This window comes from Saccopteryx bilineata, chromosome 7 (genome assembly GCF_036850765.1).
Source record: "Saccopteryx bilineata isolate mSacBil1 chromosome 7, mSacBil1_pri_phased_curated, whole genome shotgun sequence".
In the NCBI taxonomy this organism is placed as follows: domain Eukaryota; kingdom Metazoa; phylum Chordata; class Mammalia; order Chiroptera; family Emballonuridae; genus Saccopteryx; species Saccopteryx bilineata.
In genome coordinates, this window is record NC_089496.1 from 74,997,829 (window position 1) to 75,024,601 (window position 26,773).

Here is a 26,773-nt window from a genome sequence, read left to right on the forward strand (position 1 = left end):
TGTTTGAGTGTGGCCACAGGTGCTGAGGACGACTGAGTTAGTCCAAGTGCGTCAGCCTCAGGCACTAAAAATAGCTCAGTACTCGAGCATCAGCCCTAGACAGGGTTGCCGTGGATCCCAGTCTGGGTGCATGCAGGAATCTGCCTCAGTATCTCCCCTCCTTTCACTTCAAAAAGAGAGAGAGAGAGAGAGAAAGGAGAAAATCTTCAGCCCACTAAAGTGTAGATGTGACACAAGGATTTTAGTCCTGGCCACTGTTTTTTTATTATAAAGAAAACAGAAAGATATTCTCAGATTTGCAGAAACTGGAAAACACAAATAAGCTCAGTGCTGTTTATGTGAATGTTCTTCAAAGATATTCACATCATTGTGGTCAAAATTAGTGAAAGAACTATTAAGGTTCAGGTCTGTGAATTCTTTTACCTTGCAGTTGAGCTGTACCTAGTGACACTCTTCTAACAAAGCTGAGGGGAGGAGCTGTCACCTCTGAGATTAGGTTACAAAAATATTCTGGCTTCCAGCTGGCTCACCATCTCTTGTTCTCTCTTGCTTTCTCCCTGCCGTGTTGTGAGCTGCCCCATGGATAGACCCACGTGACAAGTAGTTGATAACACTGGCAAACAGCCAGCCAGGATCTGACACCTGCCAACAGTCACATGGCTGAGCTTCCTTGGAAGCACATTCTCTCTCAGTTAAGCCAACACCTTGATTGCACTTTTACAAGAGACCCTGAGCCAGAGGACCCAGCTAACCACACCCTGTGAGATAATAATTGTCTGAAGCCACTGAATTTTAGGATAATTTGTTACACAGCAACATATAACTAATACACCTATTGTCTGGTTATATCTTAGATTTTTAGAAGAATGGGGAAAGGAAGAGAAAGAAGAGGGAAGCTCAGAAAGGCTGAATACTTCCTTCCTTTTTTCCATGAAAAGGAGTAAAAAAATAGCAGCTTTGATTAAGTATAGAACAAAAAAATTTATAAAATGTTTTAAGAAATTATTACCAGGATTAACAACATGGTGATTGGCTTTCAAGTAGCCAAAAGTCAACAGAACATATTTCATATGTCACCACAAAAATAGAAAAGAAAGACTGAGAAAGCATGTCATGAAATCTCTCAAGTCAGAGCAAGTGTAGCAATTAGATCAGGTACCATTTTAGAGAAAAGGAATCTCAGGTTGGCTTTAAAAAGAGAAGCCAACAATACTTATTTACTCAGTAAACAAATATCTAAAATATCTTTTGAATATCTACTTGGATTCCTGGTGAGCAAGGCTAAATTAACCTGATGTTGAATTCCAACAAGTGATTATAACACAGGATAAGGCCTGACTAGTGGTGGCTCAGCTCAGTGGATAGACATCCACCCAGAAGACTGATGTCCCAGGTTCAAAACCCCGAGGTCTCCAGCTGGAGCACAAGCTCACCAGCTTAAGCGCAGGGTCGCTGGCTTCAGCGTGGGATCATCGACATGATCCCAAGGTTGCTGGCTTAAGCAAGAGATCACTGACTCACTCTTGAGCCCCCCAAGGCATGTATGAGAAGCAATCAATAAAGAACTAGTGAAGCAACTATGAGTTGATGCTTTTCACTCTCTATCTTCTCTCTCTCTCTCTTCCTTCCTGTCTGTCTCTCTCTCTCAAAAAACCCCCAAATAATTTATTTTTAATTTATCATATAGGATAGTAAATACAACAATGAAGAAAGGACAGGACATAAGAAAAGTTGACTGATGTAACTATTTCTACCTTAATATTTTTAAGTTCTTTTTGTTTTGGGCTATCCACCAATCAGCACCACTCTCCAAGCAGCCTTCCAAGATTCCCAGCCCCTAACCCTCACACACCCACACACAGAACTGCAGTGAAAATATGTAATTCACTGTTATTAGGTGGTGACAGATTAATAGAATATGTACCAGGAAGATAATTAGAGAATATGAACAATAGAATTTTAAGGTGGAATTAGTAGATATTTTATAAGCAGAAACACAACTTATTTTTGTGTAAGACTCTCTCAATAAATTCAAATGAATAGAAATTGTATGTATATATATATATATATATATTAGCTATAATATCAGACCATAGTGTAGTAAAATGAGAAATCACATAGTTTAAGCAGTCATTAATGAATTGGAAAGCCTGATATGTCATTTGGCTCAAAGAAGAATAATACAATAAGAGATGGTTTAGGAAAATACATAGTTACAGAAATATTACATAAGATACCATAGAAAATGTGGCTAATGATACACTCAGAATTGAATTTATAGCATGAAATGATTTTTTTTAAAAGAATTTAGTGTTCAACTGAAATTTTTAGAAATAGAACACAGAAGAAATCCTGAAGATAATAAGAGTGAAGAAATAATAAAGTAAAAGAAGTTAATTTGTTGAAGGAACAAAAAAAGCAGACTATACAGCAGTAAATCTAATTAAGAAAAAAAAAAGAAAAATTAGAAGTGAGGAAAAATGATATAAGAATAGCATGTCCATGTTATTGAATTTAAATATAGCAATTAGATAAACATTTCTCCCTAAAAATAAGCAAAATAATTGAAAATAGAAGAAACAGAAAACTTGAAAAGAATAATAGAAGAAAAAGAATAGAAAAAAATTATAAAAATAAAACTTCTCCCCCTACCAAGAATTAGGAAAAAGGGGCCCTGGCGGGTTGGCTCAGTGGTAGACCGTCGGCCTGGTGTGCAGGAGTCCCGGGTTTGATTCCCAGCCAGGGCACACAGGAGAAGCACCCGTCTGCTTCTCCACCCCTCCCCCTCTCCCTCCTCTCTGTCTCTCTCTTCCCCTCCCGCAGCCAAGGCTTCATTGGAGCAAAGTTTGCCCCGGCGCTGAGGATGGCTCTGTGGCCTCTGCCTCAGGCGCTAGAATAGCTCTGATTGCGGCAGAGCGACAACCCGGATGGGCAGAGCATCGCCCCCTGGTGGGCATGCCTGGTGGATCCCGGTCGGGCGCATGCGGGAGTCTGTCTGACTGCCTCCCCGTTTCCAACTTCGGAAAAATACAAAAAATAAAATAAAATAAAATAACAAAAAATTAGGAAAAAGGAAATATACAGGTGAATGCCATAAAATCTTATAGAAACAAATCATTTCTTTTAATTTTTTTTTCTATTTTATTCTTCCTTTTCCAAGTGAGAGGAGGGGAGATAGTAAGACAGACTCCTGCATGCACCCCAATCAGGATCCACCTGGCAACCCCCATCTGGGGCCGATGCTCTGCCTATCTGGGGCCATGCTCACAAGGGAGCTAGTTTTAGCACCTAAGGTGGAGGCTCCATGGAGCCATCATCAGTGCCTGGGGTGATGCTATCTAACCAATGAAGCCATGGCTATGAGAAGAGAAGAGAGAGAGAAGAGAAAAGGGGGAGAGGGAAGGGAGGTAGTAAAGCAAATGGTTGCTTCTCCTGTGTGCCATGACCGGGAATCTAACCCAGGACATCCACACACTGGACTGATGCTCTACCACTGAGCCAAATGGCCAGGGCCAACAAATAATTTCCATGTTAGAAAAACTTTCCATAGCATTGGGGAAAATGGGAAGCTACCAACCAATTTTTACAAAATAAATGTATCCATGGACTCCAAACTTCTTTTAATTTACATGCATAAAATTACAGGCCTATTTTGCTAATAAATATAAATATGAAAATCTCAAATGCAATAGAATTCCATAGGATATTGACTACAATCAATCCTTCAATGATATTTTATTGAATACCTATTACTAGGCATTGTGAAACCCTGGAAGAGACTAAATTAGTATATATGGTCCATGCCATCATGGAGCTCAGAGTCTAATGGGAAGAAGAACACATAAAAGAACAATTAAAATATGTTAAATGCAAATGGAACTCATTCTCAGGGTATAGCGAGGAGTCTAGCCCAGCATGGAAAGGGAAACCATGGTGCTTTCGCAAAAACTTCTTGGAGGATGGTGTGCTTGAGTCTAAAAGAAGGGTAGGAATTAGCCAACAGGGAGGTGTGGGGAGCAGTGTGCCGCCTCCGTGGGTAAGGCTATTTCAGAAAAGGGAATAGAGGAATGGTGACTGGCATGCTTTGAAAAACTATTATGCACCTCAGTTGTCTACAAACCTAGAACTATGCATACTGATTTTCATATTATATCCATAGGGTCTAAAGCAGTGGTGTTCAACCTCTTCACATTTGGGCCCTGTTGAAACTAGGAGAATTATTTCAGGGACTGCCAAGGCAGAAATCATCCTAAGCACAAGTGAATTTGACTGAGATCATTGGGTCTATAAAGTGTGTGTGTGTGTGTGTGTGTGTGTGTGTGTGTGTGTGTCAGAGACAGATAGGGACAGACAAGCAAGAAGGGAGAGAGATGAAAAGCATCAATTCTTTGTTACGGCACCTTAGTTGTTCAGTGATTGCTTTCTCATATGTGCCTTAACGGGGGGCGGGGGCTACAGCAGACCTAGTGACCCCTTGCTCAAGCCAGAGACCTTGGGCTCAAGCTGATGAGCCTTGCTCAAACCAGATGAGCCCACACTCAAGTCAGAGACCTCAGGGTTTCGAACCTGGGTCCCCCGTGTCCCAGTCCAATGCTCTATCCACTGTGCCACCACCTGGTCAGGCAGAAGCATCAATTCTTCGTTGCAGATCCTTCATTGTTTATTGATTGCTTTCCCATATGTGCCTTGATTGGGGGGGGCTATGCAAAGCAGAGTGACCCCTTGCTCAAGCCAGTGACTTTGGGCTCAAGCCAGCAACCTTGGGTTTCAAGTCAGCCACCATGGGGTCATGTCTATGATCCCACTCTCAAGCCAGCAACCCCGCACTCAAGCTAGTGAGCCCGTGCTCAAGCGGACCTTGGGGTTTCAAACCTGGGTCCTCCGGGTCCCAGTCCAATGTTCTATCCACTGCGCCACTACCTGGTCAGGCGGGTCTAGAATCTTCATACAACATCAGGGTGGTTCACTCTTTTGTGGACAGGCACGAAATTACTGACAAACTGGCTGTGAACCCGTGATTGAAAAACATTGGTCTAAAGCAAATGAGGCTAGTGTGAAGTGTGCAGAGACTAATCCAGCAGAGAAGAGTGGTGCAGACACCTGGGAGTGCCCATTAGATTGGCAATCAAGGAATCAAGACCACAAGTTTAGACTACTTTGAAAAGCTTGGGGCCCTGGTTGGTTAGTTCAGTGGATAGAGTGTCCGTCTAGCGTGAAAATGTCTCCAGTTCGATCCCTGGTCAGGGCACACGTGAGAAGCGAGCTTCTGCTTCTCTTCCTCTGCATCTCCCCCTTAACTCTTCCCATAGCCAGTGGCTTAATTGGTTTGAGAGTTGGCCTCAGGCACTGAGGATAGGTCAGTTGATCCAAGCATCGGCCCCAGATGGGGGTTGCTGGGTGGATCCAGGTCAAGGTGCATGCAGCAGTCCATCTCTCTATCTCCCCTCCTCTCACTTAAAATAAAAGAAAAAAGAAAGAAAGAAAAGCTTGGGCAAGAAGAAAAAGAGTGGATTAGGTGCGAGATCAAGGGAACACTGTTCTGGGTTTTGTTTTTAGGGATGTTTCAGATACCTGCCACTACATACCAAACCACTCTAAAACTTAGGACTTAAAACAAGGATTTATTTGTCAGGATTCAATTAATGAAGTAGTTCTTCTGCTGGTCTCTCCTTTGGTCAGTCTTGGGTCTTCATTCAGTTAGGGGGCCATCCGATTGGGCTGGTTGGGACACTAGGCTTCTCTCTCCATATAGTCTCAGAGCCTCTCCACCAAAAGTGGTCTCTCATGCTCCAGGGCCTCTTCCACATGGCTACCCTCCCCAGCAGGACCCTCTGGCCTTCCTCATGACTTGGTATCTAGGCTCAGAAAGGGGATGATCCAAGGCAGGTAAATTCCATGCGTAAGCACTTCCCCGGTCCCTACTTGCATCACACCTGCTAATGACCTTTCAGCCAAAGTGAAGTACATAGGCAAGTCTAGAGGCCACCTGCTTGGGGATTACCCAGGAGTATGAATTCTGGGAGAACTGGGAGGGGGAATCTATCAATATAACAGTCTGCTATAAGGGTGGGGTTTTTCCCTTTAATACGTAAGAGAGTTAACAATGTTTTTAGGCTGAGCCCCAAAGAACTAGATGAAAGTGAGACTTTGAAGATATAATAGAGATTATTACTGATAGGATCCCAGAGGGTGTGCCTGGTGCAGGGAAAAGGAGAGCACCATCTTCTGAAGCCGGATAAAGAGAGATTAAAACTGGGTGTATTTTGGTTAAATCACTGAGAGAAATAAAAGGGAAAGATACCACGGAAATGTGGCCCTGAGGGAGAGACTTGAAATCAGTGGTCTCACCAACTCCATCAACATTTTGCTTCTCTGTCAACACTTAGTGTGCATGCTGAAGCCAAGGAGTCTGATGGTAGTATTGATCCAGGTTTAGAATTTGGTTATTAAATGCTACAGAAAGATAGAGGCACCAGGAAAGTATGGGATACTGGAGTTAATAACTTGAATAATAGAAACAGGGTTCTGATTCCATAGATAAGAAAGAGAGACCAGGAGGGGACTGATAGAGGAACAAGGTGGGGGGTAGGGGGTCAGGAAACTTGAGGTCTCTACAGGATCAAAGTGTGAATAAAGACATGAGAAAAGGAAGGGAAGTTGAAGCCCACTGAGGTCTGAGAATTATGGGGCCACATTCCTGGAAGGGCAGACCACATGGACATTTAAACCCAGGAATTAATGAAGACCCAGGTGGGGTGGAAAGTTCTCAGCCAATCTCCACTGTCAGCAGTGAATAAAGTGACAGTACCACTGAAGGGCAGCTCGCTGGGACAGAAACTCGGTCCGTTGTGTCCTTGGCATTGGTACAGTGCCTGACACATAGAAGACACTCAGTCTTAAGAATGATTCATGGGGCCCCGGCCAGTTGGCCCAAAATGCAGAAAGTTCTGGGTCTGATCCCTGATCAGGGCACACATAAGTAAGCGCCATTTCCCTTCCCCTCCCCCTTCCCCTCCTCCCCCTTCTCTCTCTTCTCCTATCGCAGCCAGTGGCTTCAGAAGTTCAAGCATCGATCCCAGGTGCTGAGGATAGCTCAGTTTATTCGAGGATCGGCCCCAGAGGTGAGTTGCCAGGTGGATCCTTGTCGGGGCACATGCAGAAGTCTATCTCCCCACCTCTCGCTTAGAAAAAAAGATTTATTCATGGAATAAACAAATGACTTTAATGCATCTCCCTCAGTGTACAGATGACAAAACTGAGGCTCCAAAAGGTAAAGTGTGTTGCTCAAAGTTACACAGTTCAGCCAGCCAAAGTATCCTACCTCCTTACAAAGCCATACTGAATGTGAATCTCCTTCCCAACCTTCCCAGAGGGGACTGATGATTTTATTATTTTATTATCTCAAAACTATTTAAATGGCATGTTGTCATTCTTTGGGTGCTGGCGTGTAATATGCCAAAGTTGAATGAAAAGAGTGATTTTAAAAAACTATTTGTGTCCTAGAGGGGTTTATTGGAAATACATCAGATGTATTTATGAGGCATTTCCAAGGAAGCTGGGCCTCACCAGTTTACTAACATTTCATCGTTCTTCCCTCTGCTGGTGCTGTGGTCTCACCTTCTTTGTTAAAGACTCAGAAAATCAGGAAGAAACACACACACACACATCCCATAGCTGTCCCCGGAGAGTCACCATAGGTTTTTCCACAGACACTACAGGATTAAAGAAATTAATTAGCCTTCAGCTGAGCAGGTCTGAGACGGCTAAAGCCTTCCTGACTATTATCCTGGAAAGAATAATGAAACCATCTCCCCCTGAAGGCTATTGTCCATTATGGAATCCAACTGAAGGAGAGTGGTGACATGCTCCTCTTTCCCACTGGACCGGAATTTCAAAGCTTCGAATGTGTGGTAAATCTAACCAAAGATAAAGATTTGCAGGTGTTTTTTGCATAAAAGCAAGAAGGGCAGATGTATCAGAAACGTGCTTCTAACCACATGGGACATCTGCAATCCATTAGGGGTGTCCTGGAGAGAGAAAGTGAGAGGGGAGGTTCAGGCAGAAAGCCTGCTCTGCAGAAACGCAAGTGTGAGGATGTGTGCCGGACCCTTCTGTCAGGATCTGAGGACACCGAGGTCCTCAGAAAGGTAACCTTTCCAGGGCTAAACTTGCATCCCTGCCAAATAACCCAATGCCTTTTTTTTTTCTTTCCTTCGGTCAACTTATCTTTGAAATGTCAGTGCCTTCTCTTCACTCAAGTACACCTACATGTTTTACTGTTTAAGACTTGGCAGCCACCGCAGATAAAGAGAACATTCTCCTCTTTGAATGCGTGGACCTTCCTTTCCCAACACTCACAGGAGTGAGCCATGTCCTGACTCGGCTTCTCACACTCCACAGAACAAAGCAAAATTGTCACCACGGGCATGACTTGCAGGTTACTCACTGGCTATTATGCGCCCTGTTTCAGACTCCCAAGAAAACCACTAACTTTTATTAAAGCGTGTTGTTACAAAATACCCACAGCTGTTAAAATAATCTGGAGGTGTGTGATACTAGAATGGACATTAAAAAAGTCGCTGGAGGCCCTGGCCGGTTGGCTCAGAGGTGAGCGTCGGCCTGGCATGTGGAAGTCCCGGGTTTGATTCCCGGTCAGGGCACACAGGAGAAGCGCCCATCTGCTTCTCTACCCTTCCTCCTCTCTCCTTCCTCTCTGTTTCTCTCTTCCCCTCCCACAGCCAAGGCTCCATTGGAGCAAAGCTGGCCCGGGCACTGAGGATGGCACCTCCGCTTCAGGCGCTAGAAAGGCTCTGGCAGCAACAGAGCAACGCTTCAGATGGGCAGAGCATCGCCCCCTAGTGGGCATGCCAGGTGGATCCCAGTCAGGTGCATGCGGGAGTCTGTCTGATTGCTTCCCCTCTTCTAACTTCAGAAAAATACAAAAAATGAAAAATAAAACAAAACAAAGTCGCTAGATTTTGTTTAATATGCAGTATCTGTACCCAGGGCTTGCTTTTGGTGTCCCTTGATAATCTTAGATTGATCTTCAGTGACTGGGCTCAAATTTGAGCATAATATGTAACCAACATGCTCCTTAACTGTGTTCCTTCAACAGCAGACCAGGTCTGTTTCCTGTACAATGTCTCTTACTTGCTTTACTGGCCTTTTGATAAACCATTAGTGCTGGGCATTTTGTTAATTACTCAACTCCTGGTGACAGACAAAATTAGCCTGTTACAACTTGTGTTGTAATTTGAAGATGAAAAGCCACACCTCTGGGAAACGTTGGTATCAAAACTGATTTGGTGTTGGAGAGAAGGTGTTAGGAGCCACCATTTGACAAAGTGGATTTCCAAGTGCAGTTAGCAATTACCTTTTTAGAAGTCTTCAATTATGCCATTTACAAGAAAGTACTTTTATGGAACTACAAGTCAGGAACGTGTTTTTAAATCTCTTCATTTATTCATTTATGGGTAATGCTCATGTTTATGAAGCACCTACTGTGTACAGAAGAGCACTGTGCTAAATTCAGTAAAAATCAACAGTGCCTTCCCTCCAAAATCTCAAAAGCCAATGGAGAAAAGTCTTTCCAAAAATTAAAGTATGTGGTCAGTGTACTTCTGGACAGTATTTTACTTTAGATCAAGGAGAAAATGATAATTAAAGCATGAACATGCTTTGATTGGAAGGATCTCCCCACTTGGCCTGGGGGTTGTGTATTATGAGCCTATGGTCGAGGGTCTCTCCTAATCCTCTATCATCAATGTCATCTAAAAGTGAACGAATGAACAAAGACATTATGACTGATGACACTTGATATTCTATTTATCCTTCAATCCAGAATAATCCCCAAGTAAAACTGAATGTAAGTTTTTATATCAGTTGAGACACTTTCTATTTTTTTTTCTTTTCCAAGTGAGAGGAGGGGACATAGAGAGACAGACTCGCATATATGTCCTGACTGAGATCCAGCCGGCAACTCCCGTCTGGGGCTGATGCTCTGTCCATCTGGGGCCATGCTCGCAACCGACTTATTTTTAGCATCTGTGGCAGATGCACTCTAACCAATCGAGCCATGGCTGTGGGAGAGAAAAAGGGAAAGAGAAGGGGAGAGGGAGAGATGGAGAAGCAGATGGTTGCTTCTCCTGTGTGTCCTGACCAGGAATTGAACCAGGGACATCCACAAGTTGGGCTGATGCTCTACCACTGAGCCAACCAGCCAGGGCTAAGACACCTTCTATTGAAAATGAGAAAAAAATATCTCATGTTAGTATAAATGATAAAAGTGATTTAATTGTTTACAAATATAAAGAGGCCAAAGGCTTCGGGCATCGTTTTCAGAGCATCAGCTGAATTTCCCTAAAATTCTCTCAACTCCACTCATCCTCGTGTATCAGTTCTGTTCTCTTTCCAATTTTTCTTTATTATTAACAAGATGGCTGCCTGTGATAACAGGAATTACATGTTTCCTTCTTCACAACTATGGGAAAAACACTTAACTTTTCATAACTATTGTTCTGAGAAGTCAAACAAATAAAAGTCCTGAGCTTTGAGCTGATTGGACCACCCTAAAACCAATCCCTGTGGCCACGAAAATACCATAGTGCTGATTGGCTTAAGCACAGGTTATTGAACCAATCACCTGTGAGATCGGGGTTGGGTACCTACCCAGAGCACATGGCAGCTACATGCTGGGGAAGGACTGAATTGGAATTTGAAGAGAAAATCACAACATAGTGTCTCCTATAATCCTTCCAGATTCATAGACTCTGGATTACTAAGTAATTTTTATTCAGTATCAGAGATAAACTCTGTAAGGAGTAATCTATTTCTTCTAAATTTGTTAAGTCAGACATTTAAAGATGGTTTTACTTTTTCAAAAATGTAAAATGGGTAACTTTAAGTTTGATTTTTCATAGCTCTTTTTTTCCCTGAAGAGTACACTGAGCCCTGGCTGGATAGCTTGGTTGGTTAGCATTGTTCTAAAGCACAGAAGTTGCCAGGTCGATCCCCCGTCAGGGCATATACTGGAACAGATTGATGTTCCTGTCTCTCTCTCTCTCTCTCTCTCTCTCTCTCTCTCTCTCTCTCTTTCTCTCCCTTCCTCTCTCTAAAATCAATAAGATAAACATTAAAAAATTAAATTAAAATTTTAAAAAAGAATACACTGAACTCCTCCTAAAAAAATGCTTTTAGCCTGACCAGGCGGTAGCGCAGGGGATAGAATGTCGGACTGGGATGCAGAGGACCCGGGTTTGAGACCCCAAGGTCGCCAGCTTGAGTGCAGGCTCATCTAGTTTGAGGAAAAGCCCACCAGCTTGACCCCAAGGTCATTGGCTCCAGCAAGGGTTTACTCAGTCTGCTGAAGGCCTGTGGTCAAGGCACATATGAGAAAGCAATCAATGAACAACTAAGGTGTTGCAACGCACAATGAAAAACTAATGATTAATGCTTCTCATCTCTCTCCGTTCCTGCCTGTCTATCTCTTTCTCTGACTCACTCTCTGTCTCTGTAAAAAAAAAAAAAAAAATGCTTTTAAAGAGTGATATCAGGTATTAATTGAGAATGATTCAAAATTCATCCTCTATCCCATCTTCCCTAACACTTTCTTCCCAATTTCCAAAAGCAATATGATATAATTTAGAATTCGCAGTTATAGTAACACAAATATTTTCTCCTTCAACTTGGATAATAGATCATTAAATTTGCAGAGGACACCATGTTCTAATGAGCCTAAATGTTTTCTTCAGATGCATATTCAACAGCCTCCCAAAATTCATCAAAGCAGAGCCCATCCTGTCTTCATAAAACTCACTCCAGGCCCTGGCTGGGTAGCTCAGTTGGTTACAGCATCCTCCTAACATCAGAGGTTGCAGGTTCGATCCCCAAGCAAGGCTCTTACAAGAATCAACCAATGAGTGCATGAATAAGTAGAACAACAAATCAATATTTCTCTCTCTCTCTTTGTCCCTCCCCTCTCTCTCTAAAAATCAATAAATTTTAAAAGTCACTAAAAGAGGACATTTGAAAACTCCCCCAATTCATCAACTCAATATGCAAAGTGCCAGTCTGAAAGATTTCAACAACGAAATATTTCTTCAATACTTTAATCAGAAATATATATAGCTCCTTGAGTTCAGAGATGTAATTGTAGCACTGAATAAAGTGTCCAGGGAGGCATCTACCTGTAACATATTCCTCCCATTGCCTTGGTGATGAGAAAATGAGCTGTTAGAAAGTCAGGACACAGCCTTCTTCAAACGATCACTATCATCGATCGTTTAAAGGCCACGGAGGACAGACTAAATAAGAAGCTAATGTCACGCACTTCAGACATATCAAAACAATGGTAGTGAACTTGCAATGTGTTCTCCAAGAACTACATTTGAAAGAACCATCCTAAGCTTTCAACCTGTCCATGTCAAAAACAGTATTCCTTCCTGACTGCCGAGGGTACCTGCCGCTGAGGCTCACATGTGGCATCCCAGGCAGATGTGTTCAGGGAAGAAGAATAGAATCAGGCTTGGGTTCGTTTTCAGTTTGGAATTTACTCGTACCCCTCACTCTTTCTCAGACATGCCCTCCTTGATTCTGGCAACCATGGCTGCCCAAACCCAAAATGCAAGGCACAGTACATTCCCCTCTATGGAGTAGGATCTACAGGCATTTTGGTCTCTTACACCCCCCGTGTTGTGTGAGTAGGGGAGCAGGAACAGTTTAGTGCCACCAAAACGCTATGCTACTTTGGAATGCCTCATCTCCTCTCTCAACAGGGAACAGCCTGGGGCTGGAGGGAAGAAGTTGGGACACCTGGGCCAGGTCTGTGGAGGGCTGGCTGTCCCCTAGAAGGCAGCTGTGTGTGTGGAGGCGGGGGGGGGGGGGGGCTGCTTGCCCCAAATGCTGCTTAGTCAGGCTCCAATGCCTCGCTGAGCTGCAGATGTGCCCAGACCTGCCACCACCAGGTGTCTGGGCTGGGAAGTGACAGAGCAAATGTGGCTCTTGTCTGCTGGTGTTCCCCTACAGTGCCCTCAGAGGTATGTGGAGGACTCATGCGAGGCCACCGCTGGAAGGCCTGTGACAGAGTAGCAGCTCTCTAAGCACCCTGTCATTGTCCAAAGCCCTGCACTGCTGGCTGTCACAAAGCCTTTCTGCCAACAGCCCCAGGGCCGGCTCCTCCTCCAGGCCATTGATGGGCTCAGGTGGGAGGCAACTACCCACCTGCCCTGCTGTAATATGCTCTTCCCATCATTAGTGCCCAAACCTCTACAGCTAAAGGTATTTTTTCTTTTTACTACAATGATCCCATGATTTAAAATACTTTTTTTAATTAAAATATTTTTTTCAAGCTTATTTGTCCCCACTGGGGAAAAATTTCTTGGGACAGCTTCCCAGAAGGAGAGGCTCTTCTGTATTTAATAGAATTATTAACAACTCCAGGGAATCTTATCAGGGTGTAAATACTAGAAAAATTTACCATCCCATTAGTGGACTCTGAATTCAACATAAAAAGGTTGTTACTAATCTCTGTGTGGCTTTGGAGAATTCGTTTTATTTATTTTTTTTAATTTAAATTTTTTTTTCAATTATAACATTCAATATTATTCTGTATTAGTTTCAGATGTACCGCATTGTGGTTAGACAATTATGTCCTTTACAAAGTGGTCCCCTGGTTATTTCAAGTACCCACCTGTCCCCATACATACTTATTATGCTACTATTGACTACATACCCTATGCTATAATTTACCTCTCTGTGACCATTCTGTAAATTCACTTTAAAGCTCAAGTGGGCTGTGAACCATTCTCCATCAAGAGTGATATTTACTCTACAAATATTTATCGCACACCTACCCATATACTACAAGCCCAGGCTTCAAGAAGCCATCACTATAAATAGCAGAGGGTGCAAATGAACATCACGTTGGTCAGATTCAGCCCACAAACATATTTTGTTTGACTCACAGCATATTTATCAAAAACTGTATTAGTTGCCATCTTTTCAGCATCAGAATATTTCTAGCTTCTCTTGAAAACTCGGGAAATCTGGCAAAACTGAGCACACATTCCTGGCTGATGACAAGCAGAGCAACAACTGCCCACTTCAGACAGGCACTGGCACTGAGTTCACACTGACCCCACCTGCCCAGCCTTTGGCATAAGCCATGGTTCCTGGGATGGGAAGTCACAGAAAACCCGCCCTGGGAACGGCCTCACTCTGGGACAGAGCGATCCAACCAAGCCTCTCATCTCAGAAGAGGTGCTTCTCACCTCCGTAAGAACAGGTCACAGCTATTTGCTGATTTTGTGTCTTTTCAACTCGTCCCCTTTTTAAAATAAAGATTTTTTTTTGTTTATTTGTTTGTTTTTTTTGTATTTTTCCGAAGCTGGAAACGGGGATAGACAGTCAGACAGACTCCCGCATGCGCCTGACTGGGATCCACCCGGCACGCCCACCAGGGGGCGAGGCTCTGCCCACCAGGGGGTGATGCTCTGCCCCTCCGGGGCGTCGTTCTGTCGCTACCAGAGCCACTCTAGCGCCTGGGGCAGAGGCCAAGGAGCCATCCCCAGCACCCGGGCCATCCTTGCTCCAATGGAGCCTCGGCTGCGGGAGGGGAAGAGAGAGACAGAGAGGAAGGAGAGGGGGAGGGGTGGAGAAGCAGATGGGCGCTTCTCCTGTGTGCCCTGGCCGGGAATAGAACCCGGGACTTCTGCACGCCAGGCCGACGCTCTACCACTGAGCCAACCGGCCAGGGCCAAAGATTGTTTTTAATCCTTGGTACTGTAAAGTTAGAGAAGACATTAAGGAGAGTAGTAGCAAGGTTGAAGTACAGAAAGATAATGAGGACTATGAGAGCCGGTGGCACTCCGGGATGCCCCCGATGGCCAGATGAAGAAGTTGAGGCCTAGAAAAGGGAACAGTCATGTCCAGGTCACATTATGACCAGCAGGAGAAACGTGTTCTGGATGGCCATTACCAGCTGGTAGCATGTTCTTTTCTATACGCAGGCATGGTTTCTCTGTCCCATTTTCTGCTTACATGTTTCCAAGGAGTGACAGAGAAGTCTGTCAAATCTGGGACTAAATGCAAGGACTGACTTTAGCATATCAGGAACCTAATTCTAAGTGAACTTGCAGGAAATTAATTCTCATCTAAACCTACTGATTTTCTCTATGTGGGTCATAGTATCTGAAGAATGCTGATCCTGGCTCTGGCTGGGTAGCTCAGTTGGTTAGAGCGTTGTCCCCACACGCCAAGGTTAGGGGTTCTATCCCCTATCAGAGCACACACAAGAATCAACCAGTGAATGCACAAACAAGAGAACAAATAGATGTTTCTCTCTCCCTCTCTCTAAAATCGGTTAAAAAAAATGTTGATCCCAATAGAGTGTTGATGACAATAGGCAGACTATTTTCAAATTATGTATTGCCAAAATCTTCCTTCTATTTGTAACCAGGAATAGAGTTAAACAGGTTGACCCTGATATTTGTTGCTAGTGGAGTTTTACTAAAATGAATATAATTCACTTGCAACAAATACAAAGATATTGATCAAAACCTTCAATAGGACAGATTAAAGATGTCTATGTGGGCCATTGCCTGGGACTTCTATACATTTTGGTATATTTATCATAAGCATATTATGGCCATTCAATAATACTGTGAGCAAGAACTCTTCTGATAACAAATTTAAATTAATCCAAAAATCAGTTTTATGTGTAGCAGAAAGGAAATGAGGAAGTATTTGCAGAACAGAGACTATCTTCTTTAGCCCTAGCAATCTGTCCAAGGACAGTTTCATACCTACTTTAAAATTTTTTGATTTATTGATTTTAGAGAAAGAGACAGAGGAACATCAATTTGTTCCTGTATGTGTCCTTACTGGGAATCGTACAGGCAATCTCTGCATACTGGGACAATGCTCTAAACCAGGGGTCCCCAAAATACGGCCCGCGGGCTGCATGCGGCCCCCTGAGGCCATTTATCCGGCCCCCACCGCACTTCCAGAAGAGGTGCCTCTTTCATTGGTGGTCAGTGAGAGCATAGTTCCCATTGAAATACGGGTCAGTTTGTTGATTTAAATTTACTTGTTCTTTATTTTAAATATTGTATTTGTTCCCGTTTTGTTTTTTTACTTTAAAATAAGATATGTGCAGTGTGCATAGGGATTTGTTCATAGTTTTTTTTATAGTCCGGCCCTCCAACGGTCTGAGGGACAGTGAACTGGCCCCCTGTGTAAAAAGTTTGGGGACCCCTGCTCTAAACCAACTGAGCTATCTTGTCAGGGCATACTTACTTTTAAAGATGATGACAGTAAGGCCAAGAAAGCTGACTTCTTCAGCCAATTTCTAATTGCTGGGAACCAGCTACACCCAAGGTCATTCTAACTCCAAAACCTGAGCTTTGTTTGCAATAACCCAATGGCAGCACAGAAGTCACTAAGATGAGTGGTGACCAAAGAAGTTAAGACAGGACACGTCAAAACTGGGCTAGAGGATGCGATAAGCACCATTTGAGAGGCAGATAAAAGTGCTTGGAGGTCAGAAAAGAGCAAAAGCACATGAAGTGGAGAGTTGGTGGGGGATCAGAGAAGGCTTTGGGGAGGCGGTGACATTTGAGAAAAGCCTTGAAGGATGCACTGTGTTACAACAGGCAGAGAAAGGAGGAGGAGCAAAGGCGGGGGGGGGGGGGTAGTTGCCACCAGCTAAATGGAAGGAAAGCAGCTGGGTTTGGAATTTACAAAGTAAAGCTTCATAAAGATGTTAGCCACGTGAAAAAAACAACGTCCTCACACCCGTGAGGCAGGGCCGAGTCCATCACCTGCCTGAATCCTGCCTATGGAGAGGCAACAGAGCCTTCTAGACCAGCGGTCCCCAACGCCCGGGCCGCAGACCGGTACCAGTCCGCAGAGAAAGAATAAATAACTTACATTATTTCCGTTTTATTTATATCATATTTAAGTCTGAACGATGACCAGATTCCCTCTGTTACATCCGTCTAAGACTCACTCTTGATGCTTGTCTCTGTCACATGATACATTTATCCGTTCCACCCTAAAGGCCGGTCTGTGAAAATATTTTCTGACATTAAACCGGTCCGTGGCCCAAAAAAGGTTGGGGACCACTGTTCTAGACCCCATGAAGCCACCTGAGATACCCACACTCTTCACATGCACCCTCTTCTCTCCTTTCCCTCCGCTTCCTCTGGGGCCTGCACTTCTCAGAGTTCAGGCACCCTCTGTCTGACTGCCGCTCTCTTCCTTTCATCTCCCTCCCCCCCACAATCTCCGATTATAGAAGGCTTTTGTTTCCCAGTCAAGGGTCTCCACCAGCAGCAAGGTGGGTGGGTGGAATAAATCGGGGAGGAGGCAGCAAGGGCCCCCAAGTGCAGCCTTCGGAGAGAACTGCCTTCTGCTGAGGTTCTGCGTCAGCCCGCCCTGGTCCTGCCGGCAGCTGCGGCCCATCTCTGTCAGCTCCCAGGGGTCAAGGAAGCCGCTTCTCGGGCAGGCCCTCCCCGTGGGCTCACGGGCTCGGCTCCGGCTGGGTATTTTAGGACACTTAATTTCATTTTATCCTCCGCACACAATAAGGGAGGTGAAAGTCTGATCCCACTGACAACCGAAGCACGTGAGGTTGAGAAAGGAAGCCCCTTGTCCTGGGAACGCCGGTCAGCTGGGGCTGTAACTCCCGCGACCACAGCAGGGAAAGGGGCTTATGTGGGTTGTCAGTAAAGCCTACGGCGACCCCATCTCCACGTCAGGGACAGTCCCCACACGGCCGCTGGAAATAAGCTCCCGGTGGCGCGCGCGGCGGGACCCCGAGGGCGCCCGGGGGGAGGCAGGCAGCGGCCTCGCCGAGACGCGAGCCAGCGAACTTCACAGCGCTTGGCCTCCAGGGGAAGCAGACGCGGACACGTCTGTGTCTCCCGACAAGTGCCTTCAAGCCCAGCGGGGCAGACACCTCCGCGCGGCCGCCGGCGAGGTCTCCGCGGGCTCCGCGCGGCCGCGGGCGGCCCCGGCGGGCGGCGGGCGGCGGGCTTCCCGGGCGGGGGCCCGGCGGCCGGCGGAGGGGGAGGAGCGGGACGAGGACAGCGCGGGGGGAGGCCCCCGCCCGGACGCAGGGGGCGGGCGTGCAGGGAGCCGCCCACTTCGCCGCGTCGCCCCGACGGCCAGAGCTTGGATGCGGCGGCGCCCGCCGAGCCGGGGCGGACGCGGACCGGGGACACGCGCTGGGAGCCGGGCTCCGCGGCGACCGCAGTATGGCTGAGGTAAGCGGGGCGCTGTGCGCGCGGGGCGGCCGGGGCGCCGCTCGGACCCGGTCCCGTGCGTCCCGGGAACGCGTCCTGTCCGCCGCCCGAGGCCACCTGCGCGGCGGCGCGTCCTGAGTGGGTGCCCGCGGCCCCGGGACGGCGTCGGAAGTGCGGGCCGGACCACGGGCGCCGGGCCGCCCCCGCCCTCAGCGCCGCGGCTCCGCCGAGTGCGCTTGCCTCTCGTCCCGCCGCCGACAGCTCGTACCTGGGTGCGGTTTCTGTGGAGAATGAAGCGCACGGTGGCCGTCGGTCCCTCTGGGAACCGCGGGGACAGGTGGGCGGCAGTCACCGGGATCCCGGCCGCGAGCGGGGACGCATCTTTTGTGTAAAGCCGCGGAGCAAGGTGCAGGCGGGCGGGGCGGGGGCGCCCTGAGCGGCGGCGACAGCGCGGGACGCGCGTGCTGTGCGGGGAGCGCCGGGACGGAGACCCGGACGGAGACCCTGACCGAGCGGGGATGGGCTGGGCGCGCAGAAGCAGGACGCGCGTCCCCGGCCGCTTCATGATGGCACACCTGCAGTGACAGCGGGGACTGGGCGGCTGGGCTGTGCTGGAGGCGCCGCGGCCGCCAGCGCCGCGTGCCCTTGTCGACTCTCCTCAGGAGCGCCGCGTCGGTTCCCTGCGGGCGGAGGAGGCCGTTGCGTGTCCCCGCGGCCCCCCGGCTCTGCCCGAGAGGCTCAGGATTTGTCAGCCAGATGTGACAAGATCGTGGCGAGGCGAGGCGAGGGAAGGAGGAGATCTGATATTAATCAGTGCATAGCTCGAAGCCAAACTTTCTCAAATGCGGTGTAGGAACATGTTCTTCTCATTTAAGGCATCCCTTTGTGGCTGTGCGGCTGCCACCGGCCTGGCTTTGACAGTTCAATGGAATGCCAACGAGCAGCCTTAATTGTAGGAGTGAAATTGTGTGTGCTGGGGGTGGGGGGGATCAGACACTCTAAGGTTCGGTAATGTCCCCTGGTTTTATGGCTGCGCTCACCGCAGTCCTCTGAAGACAGGGCATTTAAATCGGGCCAGACGCCTGGTCGCAGCCAGGCCTCTGCTGTTAACACTTAAGGGGCCTAAAAGAGGCCCCACTGGTGTCCTGGGAATCCCTGTCAGAGGGTGTGAGTGTGTGTAACTGTGGAGGGGAAAACATGTGTTACTACAGCTTTGGGTCCACACAGCAAATCTAGCAACAGTTTTTTGTTTTGTTTTGTTTTTATAAGTTGATTTCTTCTCATCAAAGCGACAAAGATTCTGGCTTGACCGTGGTTTGAAAAACAACACTTGGCAGGTCTTTTTTTTTTTTTTTTTTTCTTTCTGGTGTCATTTTAGTTCTTGTTTATTGTTTTAAATCACCATCGCGTTTCATGGGATCTTTTTATGAGATTTCTTGGATTCTTACATAGTTTGTGGATATGTTGTACATGTTAAGATTTTGGTGCAGTGATAAATATACTGGCTTCTCAATTGACCCTTAACAAATCTGTTGAGATATATTATTAAAACATCATTAAAATTGGGTATGTCAAAGTGAAATTTTTGCATATCATGTAAAAGAACATTACTTTAGTAGTTATGAATTGTCCAGGTTTTGATTTTGCTTAATAGGTGTGAAAAGATGGCCACCATTTTTGCTATGATGAATTTTGATACAAAACTTTATCCTTTTTGGCACACCTAAAAGAATGAGTTGTGAGTCATCATTCGATTTCTCATCCAGTAAGTTTGCCAACTTTAATTTCCCTAAGAAAGTATTATTATTCCAGCTCAACTATTGGTCAGATGTGTTCCTATTATAGTAAAATCGCTGAAAAGAGGTGGTGAAATCTTAACTGAGCACAAGTGCTGCTCATACTTAGGGAACTCATAATAATGTTCAGACACTTGGGTAATCTAATTTGGAAGAGCTTCTGTACCCATAGATTCTTCAGAATAGCAAAGGATGTAGAACATACTCCTCCTTCAGTCAGAGAGAAACTGGTTGGTTAGTTTGGAAGCCATTGATATCTACTAGGATGTGACAAAATTAATCTGTTTGCTCTGATTAGAATTCACATTAGAAGCGTTTAACCAACATGGAGTAATTGCCCTGGAAGCATAAGGTTTGCACTGAAGGCTATTTTTATTCCTATTTTATATCTCTCCCATGCAGCGCTTAGGCCTGCACCCAGGGCTCATGCCCTCGCCCCATTCTGTGCCTCAGAATTCTCAGTGTGGTGAGAAGGGTGAACCAACCTCTCGGGTGAGAAAAGCCATATAGATTCTCCTGTGGGATAAATAATAATTGTCCTGTAAGCACACTCTTATCATTTAGGAACGCTTAGGGAGAAATATAAATGGGAAAACGATTTAAAAGTGCGGTTTTTCAGTAAAATTAAACCGCAGTATGCAGGGTGATGGTCAGAAGTATCTTTTAGCTTTTCTATATGGCTTCAGAAGTTATTTTGACAGTGGCGGTTAAAGAGTTGCCCTGAAGGTTCCACGAGGTAAATTACTTACAGGAGGAGCATGCTTTTACCCCAGGGCGAATTTCCACCTCTACAGATGTCATTTTCGAGTGAGTTTCTTTTCTCAGAAGCAGCCCTGTTTAAAAAAGAATTAGAAATATCCTAGCTAAGGTGAAAAACACAATGCTGAGCCACTCACCTTTTTTGATATTTAAGACCAATGTTTAGGGAATCACTAAATTTTTAAATATATTTTGAGTATTCTGCTCTAGGTTTTTAATTTTATTTATGTAGATGTTTTATTTCTCGTGACTTATCTGGGAGATGTGAAAGATAACTGGGTTCTGCACAGAAGAGGCATCTGGAAAGGTTTTAGTTTTTTTCCTTTTAAAATCGGTTTCCACCTGAAAACCTTATTTCCTCTTATCTTGTCATTCTTTGAAGCCCTTTTTCCTAATTCTGGAAATTCCAAGATTCCTGTGTGGCCCCATTTCTCTACCCAGACATATGCCTATTTCATCCAAAAAGGGCGGATATGAAGGGCTGTTTGATATCGTGGTAAAAGTACAGAAAAGATAGGTCTAAGCAGAGAGCAGATCTTCTTCGCCAGGGTCCAATTTGGTGCCTTCTCAAACTTCGCAGAGTGGGAAGCAAACTGGCTAATCGCTGTTGCCGCGCACACAGAGACTCGTCATTATAACCCAGCCAAATGTATCACAGGAGGACTCGGCCTTGGGGGGATGATAATTTCACTCAGTTAATGTGAAAGAAAAGAGAGATGGAGAAATAAAATGTGGTGAAGGCCAGTTACTAGCAGCCAATGTCGAGGGAAATAGTTGTCTCAGGTAAACTCTAATTCAGGCTACTTTTTTTCATATAGTTATATTAATTTGTCTCCTCTTAAAAGTGATTTCTGTGATCCTTCTGTGCACTCTAACAAACATCAAAATTACTTACCCGCTCTATACTAGCTTCTAGAAGCGTTGGCCTTATTCTGTAACCTGATTGTTTCTTGCATTACTTACTATGAAGGTAAAATTTTTTCCCCAAGGTCTTGTGTTTCACGCTACACCAGGCTGAATTTTGAAGACAGTAATCAAGATAGCATAATTAGCTGTCAGATTTTTTTTCTTTTTCAAAAGTTGATTTTGAAAATCTAGGCATTCTTTTTACATTTTGTTTTTAAGATTTTTAAATCCAGTTCTCTTGTAAGTCCCTAAAAGAAATGTTCTCAAAGTTATACTTAGACATGTTCGCAGTTTCATTACTATTTAGCCTCAGCAGCAACATGAAATTGCATTGCTTGTGTAACTGGCCACCTTAGTTAAAATGATCCTAACATAAAAATGTTTTTTTTCTCCCGTTTTTCTTCCCACCACCACCACCCACACTGACCGTTTTATTCAGAAGTTCCCTATATGTACAGTTAGTGTCCTTCTATTTTTCTGTATCAAAGGTTTCTGAAGATTACCACTGAACTCTCCCAAACTTAACGTTACGAAGCAAATAATATATGTGTCACTTATATTTCTCTATAGTTTTGTTGTGGTTGTTAATTTAAAAAAATATATATTTGGTTTGGTTTCTACGAGAACATTTGCATGTTTCTCCTTTTTGTATTTTTTGTTTCTAGAACTAATAATTTTAAGAAAAAAGGCACAGCTCTTAAATTATTTTGGCACACAGTTTATACTTTGATTTATAGAGATCAAAGAACAAGTATTTTCCCCATCACTTTCTTTGAACTGAGCAGCAAGAGAATACGATGAGCGGTGTCATGTCTACTTTCTACTCACAGGTAGACTTGGCCCGACATCTGTCCCCCGGGTTCCACCTCACACCTGCCCGTTTGCTGCCAGACCCTTCCCCATGTTTCCAGTCTTCTTTGACTGGCTTCTTTCTTTTCATCCCCATGCTTGCGGTGAGAAGCCAAAATCTGTCAGTTTTCTTTCCGTGTCATTTTTATGTTGCAGATGCTGCCTACCTGGTTTCTGAGGCTTCCCAAGTGCCATCTTTCAACCGTGCTCATGGCAAGCAGTGTCTCCCATTGTGCAGAACCCTGGTGGCTTCATGAAGCCAACAGAGAGACTCCCAGCTGCCCATCTGGACAGCCCACCCCCACCCCACCCTGTGTGTAACTGTCTGGGCTGGCTCCCGCTGCCCATGATAAATCTGTGCTCTGAGAGGCTCAGCCTCCTGCGCTTGACACACATGTGCAGGGTGAGCCTTCTCTATGGCTAGGACTGTGGTATTTCCTGCACACACAGATGAGCACATGCGTGCTGCCTCCTGGAGGAAACCTCGTCTGGCCTCTCTGCCTAACATTGCTTTCTCCCTCTGTGTTTGCTGTCTCTCACTCAAAAAGGAAATGTTGGAGAGAGGGGGATTTTTGTTTTCTTTGCTTTTTTTTTTTTTTTTTTTCATTTTTCTGAAGCTGGAAACAGGGAGAGACAGTCAGACAGACTCCCGCATGCGCCCGACCGGGATCCACCCGGCACGCCCACCAGGGGCGGTGCTCTGCCCCCCAGGGGGCGATGCTCTGCCCATCCTGGGCGTCGCCATATTGCGACCAGAGCCACTCTAGCGCCTGAGGCAGAGGCCACAGAGCCATGCCCAGCGCCCGGGCCATCTTTGCTCCAATGGAGCCTTGGCTGCGGGAGGGGAAGAGAGAGACAGAGAGGAAAGCGCGGCGGAGGGGTGGAGAAGCAAATGGGCGCTTCTCCTGTGTGCCCTGGCCGGGAATCGAACCCGGGTCCTCCGCACGCTAGGCCGACGCTCTACCGCTGAGCCAACCGGCCAGGGCTTTGCTTTTTATTATAGAGAATTTCAAACAAAATAATTTAACGTAGCTGAGTGTGATACGTGCTTAGGGGTTCCACAGTGATCAACTTTGAACCAATCCCATTTCACCTACACCCTCTACCCCTTCCCCTACTGGTCCCAACTCTGGAGCATATCGAAGCACATCCAGGATGTCCTATAATTTCATTCATAAACATTTTAATACGTGGCTCTAAAAGAAAAGTCTTTTTTTAAAAGACAGAAGCAATAGACCATATATAACACCTAAAAAATTAACAGCTCTTTAATGCCATTTAATTGCTGGTATTCAGATTTCCTTGATTGTTTCATAAACTTCATATTGCCGTTGTTTTTTTCACATCAAATTTCAAAAAAGGTCCATTTGTTATCTCTCTGAATCTATAGGTTTACACTTTACCTTTTTCCTTGTAGTTTATCTGTTGAAAAAGCTGCGTTGTTTGTCCTGTAGCGCGCTCTTCAGTTTGGATTTTTCTTCCCTGTGGTATCAGTTCAACATTCCTCTATCTCCTGCATTTTCCATAAGCCAGAGTGGACCAGGACGCTTAATTCAGATTTGAACTTTTTTAGCAAGAACACCCCATTTATAATAGTATGTATCCTTCCACCCAGAGGCAAATGACCTGGTTGTCATCTTTTTAATTAGGAGTTGAGAAATGCTGGTATTTGAATTCTTCATTTATTTATTCACTGGAATACTTCTGTAAAGAGAATCTTAGTCTCATTGGCATTCTGTTGCCCTAAAGTACAGTTTTATAAAAAAGACTATGTACTTGAGTCTTCCCCTTTATTTACAAGTTTGGGGAATCGCTGGTTAGTTCCCTAGTATCTCTAAAGATGATCAATGAGTTTTACATTTGTTTTGAGTATCGTTTGAATTGCTAGATTTAAATAGAGTGAATGGCTCACACTAATTTTTGACAGATTGTGGCGTCTCTTTGGCTCTTCGGCTCTTCTTGACCAATCAAATTGTAAGACTTTTCTCCCCTGCCCCATGCTCCCTTGGATTAGACACTGGAAGACCCTCATCTCTGTTTCCCCGAGAGGCTCCACGTGATACCTGTATGTACATGGTAGATGCCTTAGCAACAAGCAAACAACAACATAAAAAACCAGTTTGTTAAATGGTAACGTTTTTGTTAAACGACTAATGGAAGACAATGGGCATAAGATAGACATCTACTGTGTTTCCTCAGTGTGTTTCCCCAGGTGAGCCTGTCACGTGCTGCAATCAGCAGGAAGATGGACCTCCTGGGTGTTATTCTCTCTTCATCCCAGTTGTTCTGAGACATCTAGTAAATCGTTATCATTTTCAGAATCCTAATCGTACCTCTGTGGGTTTGCAGATGTAAGAAAAATAGTAGAGCCCTGGCCGGTTGGCTCAGCGGTAGAGTGTCGGCCTGGCGTGCGGGGGACCCAGGTTCGATTCCCGGCCAGGGCACATAGGAGAAGCGCCCATTTGCTTCTCCACCCCCACCCCCTCCTTCCTCTCTGTCTCTCTCTTCCCCTCCCGCAGCCAAGGCTCCATTGGAGCAAAGATGGCCCGGGCGCTGGGAATGGCTCCTTGGCCTCTGCCCCAGGCGCTAGAGTGGCTCTGGTCTCGGCAGAGCGACGCCCCGGAGGGGCAGAGCGTCGCCCCTGGTGGGAGTGCCGGGTGGATCCCCGGTCCGGCGCATGCGGGAGTCTGTCTGACTGTCTATCCCCGTTTCCAGCTTCAGAAAAAATACAAAAAAAAAAAAAAAAAAAAAAACTAGTAGAAAATTTAAAAAATAAAAAATGAAAGAAGTTAGAAAAAATGAGAGGAGGGACAGTAGGGAGCAAAAAAAAAAATCTGGTTCTAATAAGAGACGTGAGAAAAAACACTATGTGTAAGAGGCAGGCAGAGCAGTAGTTGAACGATACGTTTGAATGGTACGTTTTCCTGAACCAAAGAGGCTAGTTCTGTAACCACAGAGACAGTGGGAGCGACAATGTCATTGTAGGCGAAGAGAAGCCCAACCCGCTCCCCACAAGGTGAGGTGGTTTAGCTGCTTGTATTATAAGATCGGCAGTTTTTTTCCAGGACTCTAACATTTTAAAAGCAATCGTCTATATTTAATATTTAAAAATACAACTTGGAAAAACCTGAGGCATTTTTATTCTAAAGCTTGGTGACTTGTAAAAACTGATTTGTGACTTAGCAGACTGAGCCATTCTCTTTTAAGTTTGGAAATTGGGATTTTTACCTCTGAGATTCTGGCGCAACCTTAGAATCTCACACTTAAGAGAAGACCACACACTCTAAACTTGGCCATAGTGATCTCTGCTAGTTAGCCATGTTTCACATGGTTTTATGTGGCCCTCCCCGTGTAACTTAGGAACCGTATTTGGCTGCTAGAAAAAGAGCTTCTATATAAGATACCATCTTTTCTGCTCAGTAGTCCTTAGGTTATGACTCTGAGGTTGCCTCATGATTGCAAAATAGCCTGTGAAGTCCAGGCATCATGTTTTTGTTCTGAGGAGAAGCAAAGAAGTCCCTCAGCTGAGCCACCTCCGTTTATAAGGAGCTTTCTGTAAAGCTCCACCTAACTTCTACTTGTATATCACTGGCCAGTAATTAGTAACCTAGCCACTAAAGGAGATAATGGAAATTAAGGTTCTTTTACCAAGGCGCAGACTGGGCAAAAGGATATTGGGTGGGCATCTATAATTAGTAAGCATGGTACAGCTCTCTATTGATCCATTTGTTATGCTCTTAAATAATACATTGAAGCCCTGGCCGGTTGGCTCAGCGGTAGAGCATCGGCCTGGAGTGCGGGGGACCCGGGTTCGATTCCCGGCCAGGGCACATAGGAGAGGTGCCTATTTGCTTCTCCACCCCCCCCCTTCCTCTGTCTCTCTCTTCCCCTCCCGCAGCTGAGGCTCCATTGGAGCAAAGATGGCCCGGCGCTGGGGATGGCTCCTTGGCCTCTGCCCCAGGCGCTAGAGTGGCTCTGGTTTCGGCAGAGCGACGCCCCGGAGGGGCAGAGCATCGCCCCCTGGTGGGCAGAGCATAGCCCCTGGTGGGCGTGCCGGGTGGATCCCGGTCGGGCGCATGCGGGAGTCTGTCTGACTGTCTATCCCCGTTTCCAGCTTCAGAAAAATACAAAAAAAAATAATAATAATAATACATTGAAAGTCTTACCAAGTGTCAGGCCCAGGGTCAGCTGCTAGGTGTTGATTTTAAGTTGCAGTTTTGT

The 26,773-nt window shown here is 45.5% G+C and overlaps 1 protein-coding gene across 1 annotated transcript in view; it reads left to right on the top strand.

The window, feature by feature from the left end:
• The first annotated feature begins 18,049 nt into the window (after positions 1-18,049).
• The window catches only part of BNC1 (basonuclin zinc finger protein 1), a 32,747-nt gene continuing 24,023 nt past the window's right edge, over positions 18,050-26,773 (top strand). The window contains exon 1 of the mRNA XM_066239855.1: positions 18,050-18,263. Within this exon, the coding sequence (XP_066095952.1) occupies positions 18,255-18,263 (9 nt within the window). The 5' untranslated portion in view covers positions 18,050-18,254. The remainder of the gene's footprint in view (positions 18,264-26,773) is intronic.